The sequence below is a fragment of the Columba livia genome, chromosome 15, assembly GCF_036013475.1.
Source record: "Columba livia isolate bColLiv1 breed racing homer chromosome 15, bColLiv1.pat.W.v2, whole genome shotgun sequence".
In the NCBI taxonomy this organism is placed as follows: Eukaryota; Metazoa; Chordata; class Aves; order Columbiformes; family Columbidae; genus Columba; species Columba livia.
Window position 1 is genome coordinate 13,170,254 of NC_088616.1, and position 10,838 is coordinate 13,181,091.

Genomic DNA, 10,838 nt, shown 5'->3' on the forward strand with positions numbered 1-10,838 from the left:
CCCGCCTCACGGTGTGCGCTGCCTTTGCTGTCGCAAACAAGCCTTTCGGAGGGAGCAAATGGATTTTCTGTTGCTGAAGCCTGCTAACCTAAGAGCAGGCTTCAAGCGGGCTATTTTTGCCTGTTCCTGGCACTATTAATAGTTGTACAGTTAACAATAAAAGCCAATCGAGATGTTCGATTTGTCTGTCCCCCAGAGGTCTGCACTTCCTATTCCCCCTGTTGTTTTCCATCAACCGCTTCAATTAAATGATCTTTTTGTTATTTTGGGGGGGTAATACATTTGTGCTTTGTAACCAGCTATTAAACCTCTTCACTGTCTCGCACACAGATCAATAAACACGGGAAACTGTTCCACTTTGTCTCCCCAAAGTGTCCTTGTGCCTCTGCTGCCAGGGATGGGCTGTTCAAACTGCTGCTCCCTCCCACCCCACAGACAACCCCATTTCCTCCAGAAGCCTTCAGACAGCGTTAAGTTAACGTCCAAGTGTGAGACCACACTCGGGGGAGATAAAAAGCTCATCAACATCCATTTCTCAAGCCGTGCGGATGAAATCCACCGTGCTCCACAAATGTGTGTGTTCTAGCTGTCCCTGAGGTCCCTCTCGGTGTTGTAGATTAAGGTTCTGCAATCCTGAACCTTATTTAAGCATTACCTTTTGCTAAGATTTTATTTCCTAAGAGATGCTCACAGGTTTTTCGATTCAAACTCATCATCCTGATGAGCTTTCCCTGGGTCTCGCCTTTCACCCATTGATGGAAAGATCAGGCACCTGATCCGAAGCAGCACCAGGGACCCCACCTGCAGGTACATGTCCCATGTAGTCATTACCACTGAAAACAATGAATCCTGTTGGCAATTGCTAACCTAAAGATATATAAATCCTTTCAGTTTTAGGTCAGTTTGCTCCTCTAACAAAGAGTGACTTGTAAAACACCCAGTTTTGCAGAACTACAAAGTAGTTTGTACTTGCAATACTACAGACTCTACTGACCTTGCAGCTTTAGACATTTTGAACCCTGCGCATTAGCTGGGTCTTAACACACATCTCAAGACTGTTGGATAAAGTGTCCTTTAGCTGAATGTTGCTCATTATATGCTAAAATTATTATGTAACAAATATGCAAATGTGCAACCTATTGGCTCTTCAGGACTGACCTGAGCAGCTATAAGGTTTTGTATATAACGGGTGTTAATTTCTGGCGTGCTAGCTTTGTTCCAGCATCCAGGCCTGTGCAACTCTGTAATAAACAATATCTCGTCTCCGGGTGTTAAAATTTGGCTGAACTGCGCACCGGGTGACAGGGCCCGGGTTTGGGGACAGGGCCCGGGTTTGGGGACAGCACCCGTGCCGGCCGTGCCCTCCCCTGCCCCCTAGCGGGGAAGTCGGTGCTGCAGCGGCACCGCTTGCGGCCGGGATCGGGCCCCGGCCCGGGCCCGGGATCGGGGTTAACGGGCCCGCAGCGCCGCCGACCTCTCCTTCAAGGCTGCGGTGTCCGGTGGGACGGAGGTTTCTCCCCGCTCCCGTGCGCTGCCCCGCGTACCGGAGCACGCACGGGGTGTTTTCTCCGGTCTTTCTGCCGGGCAGCTGCCCGCACACCCGCTGCTGCACCGAGAGTAAGTGTAAAACGGAGCAAGACAAAGCGGGGAGCGGGATGGGACCCCGCCCGGTTCCCCCCGCCCCGAGTCGCTGCGCCCGGCAAAGGTGTCCTGGTCGGGGCGACCCCACCGCGGAGCCCCGGGAGCTCTGAAGCGGCTGCGAGGCGCCGGGAGCCCACACCGGGCTGCGAACGGGACGGGTACAAAGCACCGAGTTCCCAGGGTGAGCTGCAAAGGAGTGGGCTTGCAAACAGGACCGAGAGCCCGGACCGGGCTGCGAAGCACCGGGAGTGCAAACCGGGCTGCAAATGGGACCGGGCTGCGCAGCACCGGGAGCTCAGTCGGGTCTGCAAAGGGTCCGGCTGGCAGAGCACCGGCAGTGCGAACCGGGCTGCAAATGGGACTAGGCTGCCAAGCACCTGGAACCCCAACCGGGCTGCAAACGGGACCGGACGGTGCAGCACCAGGAGCCCCAACAAGGCTACAAACGGGACCGGGCTGTGCAGCACCGAGAGCCCCGAGCGGGCTGCAAAGAGTCCGGCTGGCAGAGCGGCGGGGGAGCGGACCGGGCGCTGACTCAGCCGCCGCCGCCCCGGGCCGTGACGCGCCGAGGGGCGGTCGCTGCCTCCTCCATATAACGCGGCGGCAGCGGCGGCCGTGCAGAGCTCACACCGGCCTTTCCTGCGAGGGGAGCGGGGCTGAGCAGCCGGGCTGACATCGCCTTCCTTCTCTTCTTCCTCTTCTTCCTCCTCTTTCCTCTCGGCACAAGCTGCCCCTTCGCCAGCTTCAATGAAACTGGCAGCGATGATCAAGAAGATGTGTCCCAGCGAGGCTGAGCTGAGCATCCCTGCCAAGAACTGCTACCGCATGGTCATCCTGGGCTCCTCCAAGGTGGGCAAGACGGCCATTGTCTCACGGTTCCTCACCGGCCGCTTTGAGGAGCAATACACGCCCACCATCGAGGACTTCCACCGCAAGTTCTACAGCATCCGCGGTGAAGTCTACCAGCTTGACATCCTGGACACGTCGGGCAACCACCCCTTCCCAGCCATGCGTCGCCTCTCCATCCTCACAGGTACTTGGCTGGGGAGCACCAGGAGGAAGGGGGTGGTCTCTTGTCATATTTCAGGTGGTTCTGTCCAGTTTGGGGATGTTTCTTCAGTGCCAGGAGGAGGGAGGTGGGATTTTGTGTGTGCATGGGGTGAGCAACTTTGCTCCTTGCATGGGGTGGATGAGAGGATGCAGGACCCAGGTGCTGCCCTGTCCATCCCCCTTTAAGTGCCTCTGTGGCTTAAATAGCAGGTCTCAGTGTGTCCCTGTCCCTGCAACCATCTCACGTCCCCTCTTTGTCCCCAGGAGACGTGTTCATCCTCGTGTTCAGCTTGGACAACCGGGACTCCTTTGAGGAGGTGCAGCGCCTGAAGCAGCAAATCCTGGAGACCAAGTCGTGCCTGAAGAACAAAACCAAGGAGAACATAGAAGTGCCCCTGGTCATCTGCGGCAACAAAGGCGACCGGGACTTTTACCGGGAGGTGCAACCCCAGGAGATCGAGCAACTGGTGGGAGGGGACCCCAAAAAATGTGCCTACTTTGAGATCTCAGCCAAGAAGAACAGCAGCCTAGACCAGATGTTTCAGGCTCTCTTTGCCATGGCCAAGCTGCCCAGCGAAATGAGCCCCGACCTGCACCGCAAGGTCTCGGTCCAGTACTGCGACATCCTGCACAAGAAGGCTCTGAAAGGCAAAAAGCTGCTGAAAGAGGGGGGCCGGGGCAGCACGGAGGAGGCGTACGGCATCGTGGCCCCCTTCGCCCGGCGACCCAGCGTCCACAGCGACCTCATGTACATCCGAGAGAAAGCCATCGGCGGTGGGCACAGCAAGGAGAAGGACCGCTGCGTGATCAGCTAGGAGCCCTGCTCGCCCCGCAACGGGAAGGAAGGAAGGAAAGGCGGGAGAGGGGGAAAGATGCTCATTTCCAAATTGACTTTGGGCAGGCAGGAGGGTGGGCAGGTGCCCACCCCGGGGTCGCCGCTTCCCCAGCATCCCTCCTCCCAAGGGATCATTTCCATCGTCTCCCTCCGCGGGGGTGCATTTTTGGGAGCGAGGGATGTGGAAGGGGAGGCTTTGGAGGGCAGGAGGGGGGTGTCACTGGGACCAGCCTCCTCCGGGCAGAGAGACGGGGAAAGGATGAGCTGCTGGGCAGCCAGGTGGGAGGATGAGTGTGGAGGGCACAGACCTTGGCGTTTCTTTCCCTCCCAAACCACCCAGCCTCGGGCAGTGCCTTCAGGAGGGAGGGCAGAGACCTGACACCACCTGCCTGGGGCTTTGGGCTTGGATTTTTTGTTGTGTTTTGCTGTTTTCTTTTTTAACTTGAGAAACTGTGCACAGACTCTGGCTCGGTGTCGTGTGTTCGTCTGTGTCTGCAAACCACACGCAGAAGACACTTGTAAGCTGTTGCAAAGACATTGCAGAGTTACAGCCTCGGTGGACCAAAAAAAACTGATTCTTGTTTACATTTGTCTTGTCTGATTTGCAAGATTTGGGGAGGGTGGGGGCAGTGGGAAGGGTTTTTTAAATAATAATAATAATAATAGGCACTTTATGTAGGTATTGTTTGTCATTGACATGAACAAAAACAAAAATCTTCAAGTGTTTCTACCGTGGGTGAAACTTGATGTTTTATTTTTTCTACAAAACAATAAAATCTTTTTAAAACAACACCTGTGGGTTTGCCTTTGCTTCCTCACCCTGCCCCGCAACACAACAAGATCATGCTGAACAGAGACCCGAGCCCAGCTGTGAGGTGCTAAAAACTGCTCTCCACTCATTCCCTTTATTACCCCATTTTCTCCGACTCCCAGTGCAAAGGTTCCCGGCTCTGCAAGCAGCCGATTTCTTGCCACATGGGTTACGAGGGGCCACGCACAGTTTCTCAAGCGAGTCACCGAGCCAAGACTCTTTCCTCACTTGACTAAGGCCGAGTTAGGATCCTGCCAGCCCCACTGGTATGTCATTCACTGCCGAAACCCGGCCAGCTGACATCACTTCGTTATAAAGAGCTGATTGTGTTCCCTGGTTTTTCCTGATTAATCAAGCACGCTTTAATGATGTCAACAGGGAGTGACTCATTTGCACCCCGTCCGGGATATTGTTTTTATTTTGCAATATGAGTAAAGGAAGTACTTTGCTCCAAAGGTCACCTTTGCGTCTGATGGCTTTCAATCTCTTTAATAAGTCACAGTCACCACTGCTGGAAGTGAAAGGGAAAGGGGAAAGCTCTTCAAAGAACAGCTCTCCCTGGCTCCAGCTGCTGTTTCAGTTCATTTTCAGCCCCCGTTCTCCCTCAGGCAGCAGAACTAATCTACGTTTAATACATATTAATGGCAAAAAAATTCTATCAAAGCCACAAAACTAGGGTGGGTGAGTGAGACTGCAAACCAAACGGCTCCGGTTTCATTTGAAACTTGGATTCAAGTTCACAGAGTTAACTTGTTCCTGTGCTAAGTGCCAGATGTTTCTTTGGAAACACGTCGTTTCTTCCAGCTCCACATATGCCCTGATTTCACAGGAACAGCAGCTGGCAAGAAAAAGGGGGAACCGCTGTCCAGGTGCGAGATACAAGAATTTATTGAGCTGGGCCAGGCAATGGCTGGCAGAAAGGTAATTTCAGTAATAAAACGAGCGTACATTGTGCTTTGTTTATCTTGGTGTTCTGCTTCACTCAGAGTTTACACACTGGCGCCTTCCCAAATAAAGTACTAGTAAGTACTCCAGGGGGACAGAGTAATCCCTGGGCTACAGGTGAGTCCCAGTGAGCAGAATTACTCACCTCTTGGTTTAGAAAAGGAAAATCCTCCCCAAACACACTTTGCTTCTCTTCTTTTGAAGGCACAAGTGCTACCTGGTGCTGGATGCTGGTTCTCAATGGATATTGTATTTCACTAGCTGGTTTTTCACCTCTTCCACTACTGACCTGGATCATCTTTTCAGCAGAACTCAGAGAAATGTGATGTTCAAGGTCACATCTTTCGTTAGGCGGTGAGATACGGTGCTGCTCACCAGGTTGTTATCAGCTGCCGTAGGAGCGAACAGCAGGACAGTGAGCCCTAAAATCCAACTTCGGGGAACGTTCCATCAGCTGCTTGCAAATGTTCAAGCCGCTCAAATACTTGGTTGTGGGAAGCCCCTGGGGCACTTCAAATGTGGAACTGACCCGTCCTGTTGAGCCGGACTTCTGTCATGTATGGAATAACTAAAAGCCATTGTCATTTATGGCTTTTGCTTCAATTCTGCTTGTCCCTCCTCTGTTTTAAGAGCAACGTGCCCAATGTACTGCCTACAAGCTGCACTCAGCCAAGGAGATTTACGCACCCAAAGCCTACCAAAATCCATCCCCCCGGCAGTCCCTGCTTCGCTTTCCCCCCCGCAAGTCACCCCGTTTCCAAAAAAATGATATAAAGACAAAGGAGCTGGGCTACGCACGTCCTCCGTGCTGGCAAAGTTCCGCCCCTCCTCAGCCCACATCCCACAGTGAATACACAAGAGGAGCAGTTTGGAATTTCTACATCTTTACTCATCTCAGACACAACCATCACTTGTTTAAAAAGAGAAACACAAAAGTGATTGAAGGCAACCATTCCCCTTTTGACACAGCCTGGAAAGTGCCCCAGAGACTCTTTCCAGGAGCAGGGCCAGACAGCTCACACTTCCCTGTTATGCTTCCTTTTGATGTCTGGCTACTTGTGTCAGTTCAGAAGTGAAAAATAATGTGGAAAATGCCTTCTTTTTCTTGTTGAAGTTACCCAGCAGGTACTTTGACCCTTAGTGAGGAGAAAACATAACGTCTCCTGCTTGCTTGAATATAAAAAAAACCCCAAACCAAACAAAAAACACCCCAAGAGAAAACAAAAGGGATGCATATATAAATGCACAGTCCTACAGCAGATCAAAGTGAACGTACAGCTGTAATCACCATATGTGTAGCACACGGTGTTCTGGTTCAGTGTCATACGCCTGTGATCCACACAGACACAACTTCAGAGCAACGTGAGCAAAAAAAAAAAAGCATAAAAGAAAGAAAAGTAAACTCCTGCCACCTTGTTCTCTCCTGTTCGGCCGGAAGAGGAGGTGCCTCGGACCCGGAGAGCTGAGCTGCACTACTCTTTGGGGATTTCAAACATGCAAAGGCTCTTGTACTTCTGCAGCAACTCGTTTTTGGTCCGGACCTGCTCCCGCAGGTTCTGCAGCTGCTGCTGCTGCTGCTCCGGGCTCACCCCGATGCCGGGCATGGAGCTGATCAGCTTCCTCATCTCCTGGAACTTGTTCTTGAGCTCGTTCAGCACCTGGTGAACATCCTGGCTGTCCTTGTCCATGCTGCAGAGGAGAGAAAATCAAGATATTGTTGAATTCTCCTACTGGAAATGCCCCTTCAGCCCATAAAGCTGACTGTCATTTCCAGTACAATCTGGGCTTAAACTGGAATTCACTGGAAAACTTTCAAGTCTGTAGTTTTAAAACATGACCACAGAGCAGGGTAAATTCTCCCTCTGTTTGAACTCCCATATCTCTCTCTGAGGAAGTTAAGATTATGTATGTGTGTTGTATGCAGGCACCTGGAAAAAGCTTCTCAGTTTCACCCGTGACCTGTTGCTGCTGTAATACAAAAAAATCAATGCAATCAAACAGCTTGACAGTGGAAAACAGAAACTGCTCCCCAAAGTATCAGAGAGTATCCAATGGCAGAGAAAATGGTACTTTGGAGCTTTAACACAACTGTCTGGGGATGTGTATATAATAAAAGAGAAGCGACGGCTTTTTTTTTCGTTATTTTTAAGAGCAGCACAACTGGTTCTGCAGTAAGCTCTGTGCTTTTCAAGGATCAGTGTTGTCTGACGCAGCGTCTGCCCTCAAACCCTCATTAGTATCTGCCTCAGCTTCGTTAGCACCAGCAAAAAGTTTTACTGATTCCAGTCAATTGCGAATCTGCACTTATAGGGTTCCTGTTAATAACAGGAGTGGGATTCTAATGGTCTTTGAAAACCAGGAGCCTGTTCAATAGCCAGACCTAAAAATAAACCTGCTTGGCATGACCAAGACAGAGAGGCACTCGATTATAACTTTGGGGAATCGTGACATGGCTGAGAGCAAAACTTTTAACCAGATGGCCGCCGTTCGTTTCAAAAGCCTGCTGGAACAAAATATTCATCACTCCCTTCTAAATAAAACCACAGCTCGTACTCTAATGTATCCCCATTATGCAGGCATCCACGGTCAGGTCGGCAGTGGAAAAACACAGGCACACACACAAAACCGTGGCACAGCGGGGGAAGGATGGGCTGACGCTGCCTTTATGGATGACGGCTTTGCGAGCAACGTCCTCCCCACTTCAGCTCTCCCCAAGTCTTGTTCCCTTCCCCACACGTAGAGAACTGACGGCTGCCTGTCCAGCTCATTGATCTGGAGGAATCATTATTTCAGCTTTTGGTTTTTTGTCCACTGGTGGGTGGTTTTCCTGCTGGATCAAGCCACTGAAGCGACTCCCTCTTTGTGGGCACGGACAGGCAGGGGTGAGAAGAGGTGGGAAGAGGCTGCAGCTGCCCTACAGTAACGCAGGACTCACCGCAACGTCCGACCACAGCCTGTGCTCATGGACACACAGGGGCCTGCCTTAAGGCTCAACGTTCTTTATTAAACCAGCACAACCCACCGGTGGTGGAGCCATGCGTTGGAATGCCACTTGACTGTACAAGGGTGAAAACATCAGCAAATCCTCCCTGGGAAAACTTTCTCGGGACCCAAACAACAATAAAGAGCACATGCCCTTGAATGTAAGCAAATTTACGCAATACATCCTTGCTCCCGAGCGCAGAGTCACCTTGGAGATGTGTCTTCACGGCAGAGCCAGTGTCAAAACAGCGGGGTTGGGCTGTGCAACCAGCAGCAGTGTTAAAGGATAATACATTTGCCATCTGTCAGGGATGCGAGGGAACATATCTCACCCTTTGCCTCTGTGGTTCTACTCGACTGCAGCACTGCTCAGTGTACCTACGTCTGTTCAGGCCAACCAGAAAATGCCGTGTGTGACGCTGAGGCAGGTAACTGGGTAGCGGGAGTGGGTGGCTCAGTGGGACCAGGCACAAGATACTCCAGGGACTGTCATCTGCGGGTCACCGTGACTTGCTCAGTGCCACACGGGAATCTGGGAGGCCTCAGCCCATGGCTACTGCCCACTTTATTTAAGTACACACATGCACTTGGCAATGGGCTTAGCATCACTTCTCTGGTCCAGACAGATCAGGCAGAATCGAGTTCGGGGACAAACGCCCACGTCCAGCACAACGGGGAGACTGAGGGAAATCTGAGGGTTTGTGCTCTCATGCCCATTCTGTATCCAGACCGCTGTGTCAGGATGTATTCAGTCTTTCCCTGCCATGGTGCTCGGGCAGCAGAGTTGTGAAGCACTGAACCTTTCTCACCTTTCAGACCTCCCTGACACAAGGGAAACATCAGCAGGACACAAGCCAGTTCCAGCACGGCCTGTGCCTTCTGAGGCTGCAAAGAGCCAAACTGTTAAGCTATCTGAAGCAATAACCCAGCACAAGGATGACACTCGGGGGTACCTGGGCCATCAGAGCGGCTGCAGCGCCCAGGTGACCCCAATACCGGCCAGGTCCTGGGGTGACTCGGAGCAGTGATGCACTTGGGGCTGTGCCAGCTCCGTCCAACACCCTTCCCAGGAACTACTGATGGGAGAAAAAGGGCAAAGGAGACACCGGGACACTGGAGGGGTGAACCCATTTCCCTGCTCCCCATTAAGGGCACTCCGAGTATGCTGCTGGTTGGAAAGCAGAATTAGAAGGAGGATCCCATTGCCATGCTGCCCACTCAGGGACGCTAGGGGCTGGACAACATCATTAGAGAGTGATCCCACTGCCCCACTCCTTGTCCAGGGCATCCTGAGGATGTTGGGGGTGGGAAAACGTTAAAGGGGTGACCCCATGGTGCTGCTCCCCACCCAGAGCACCCCGAGGGCGCTGGGGGTCAGGGATACAATAATTTCAGTTGCAAGAGACCCTCAGGATCATCCAGTCCAACCATAACCTAATTCTAGAGCTAACCCATGTCCCTAAGAACCTCGTCTAAACACCTTTTAAACCCCTCCAGGGATGGTGACTCCAGCACTGCCCTGGGCAGCCTGTTCCAATGCCTGACAGTCCTTTCCGTTAAGAATTTTTACCTGATATCCAATATAAACCCCCTCTGGCGCAACTTGAGGCCGTTTCCTCTGCTCCTGGCGCTTGTTCCTGGGGAGCAGAGCCCGACCCCCCCTTGCTCCAAGCTCCTTTCAGGCAGTTCAGAGATCAGAAAGCCTCCCCTCAGCTCCTGTTCTCCAGCTGAACCCCCCAGGTCCCTCAGCTGCTCCCCTGACCGGGTCTGCAGGACCCAGACACAAAACACCTGTGGAGTCCCAGCCCTCAGCTCCAGCTGTACATCCCTCCACCAGCTCCAGCCTGGCTGTGCTCCAGCCCCTCGCCAGCTCCGTTCCCTCCTCTACACCGTCTCTACAGGTACCCGGGCTCGGTGCGGGCAGCAAAGCGGTGCCCCGAGGGACGGGGGGAGGCCCCGGTGTGCCCGTGGCCGCCGTTACCATTTGATGATGTCGTGGACAAGCGGCAGGAAGGAGAACTCCTCCTGCGCGGGCGGCGGCGGCAGCGGCGGCTTCTGCTCGACCGACGGCTCCGGTGCCGGCGGCTCCTCGGCGGCGGCGCGGGCGGCACCAGCGGCCCCGGTCCCCGCGGCCATGGCGGCCCCGACCCGCGGCGCCGAGCAGTGACGGAGCGGGGCGGAGCTCGGACAGGCCGGCCCACCCCGCCAGCCGCCTGCGCCGGGGCCTTCTGCTGAGCTTGAGCTTGAGCTTGGCCTTGGGCCTGGGCCTGTGCTGGAGTCTGGTCTGGGCTTAGGCCTGGCCTGGGCCTTCCCCTGAATTTAGCCTGGGCCTGTGCTGGTGTCTGGGCGGCAGCTTTCCCCTTATCTCGGGCCTGGGTTTGCACCGGGGCCTGAGCGTGGGCCAGGTGTGGGTCTGGTCTGAACTGAGGTTGAGGCCAGGGCTTGGCCTAGGCCTGAGCTGGACCCAGGACCAGGACCAGGACCGGGGCTGGGTCAGAGTCAGAGCTTGGGCTGAACCTGGGCCTAAGCCTGAGCTTGGGCCATGCCTCTGTGACCCCTCCACCAATCTCCCTT

General features: G+C 53.6%; 2 protein-coding genes across 3 annotated transcripts; one reads left to right on the forward strand and one right to left on the reverse strand.

The window, feature by feature from the left end:
* The first annotated feature begins 2,236 nt into the window (after nt 1–2,236).
* RASD1 (ras related dexamethasone induced 1) lies at nt 2,237–4,316 on the forward strand. Of its 2 annotated transcripts, none has more exons than XM_005504483.3 (2): nt 2,237–2,674; nt 2,956–4,316. In XM_005504483.3, the coding sequence occupies exons 1-2, from the start codon at nt 2,389–2,391 to the stop codon at nt 3,504–3,506; spliced, it is 837 nt and encodes a 278-aa protein (XP_005504540.1). In that variant the 5' UTR covers nt 2,237–2,388; the 3' UTR covers nt 3,507–4,316. The 2 variants fall into 2 exon arrangements, with proteins under 2 accessions (XP_005504540.1, XP_005504541.1); XM_005504484.4 differs by having other exon boundaries at nt 2,240–2,674; nt 3,027–3,436.
* Nucleotides 4,317–6,149: 1,833 nt separating this feature from the next.
* Nucleotides 6,150–10,444, reverse strand: MED9 (mediator complex subunit 9). The gene is made up of 2 exons (XM_065031334.1): nt 10,246–10,444; nt 6,150–6,971 (listed from the first exon to the last, which is right to left on the reverse strand). The coding sequence occupies exons 1-2, from the start codon at nt 10,398–10,400 to the stop codon at nt 6,755–6,757; spliced, it is 372 nt and encodes a 123-aa protein (XP_064887406.1). The 5' UTR covers nt 10,401–10,444; the 3' UTR covers nt 6,150–6,754.
* Nucleotides 10,445–10,838: the final 394 nt, after the last annotated feature.

Coding starts and splice junctions, on each gene's coding strand:
- RASD1 (XM_005504483.3), top strand. CDS start 2,389: ATGAAACTGGCAGCGATGATCAAGAAGATGTGTCCCAGCGAGGCTGAG. Junction 2,675..2,955: donor TCGCCTCTCCATCCTCACAG/GTACTTGGCTGG, acceptor CTTTGTCCCCAG/GAGACGTGTTCATCCTCGTG.
- MED9 (XM_065031334.1), bottom strand. CDS start 10,400: ATGGCCGCGGGGACCGGGGCCGCTGGTGCCGCCCGCGCCGCCGCCGAG. Junction 6,972..10,245: donor GTCCACGACATCATCAAATG/GTAACGGCGGCC, acceptor TCTCCTCTGCAG/CATGGACAAGGACAGCCAGG.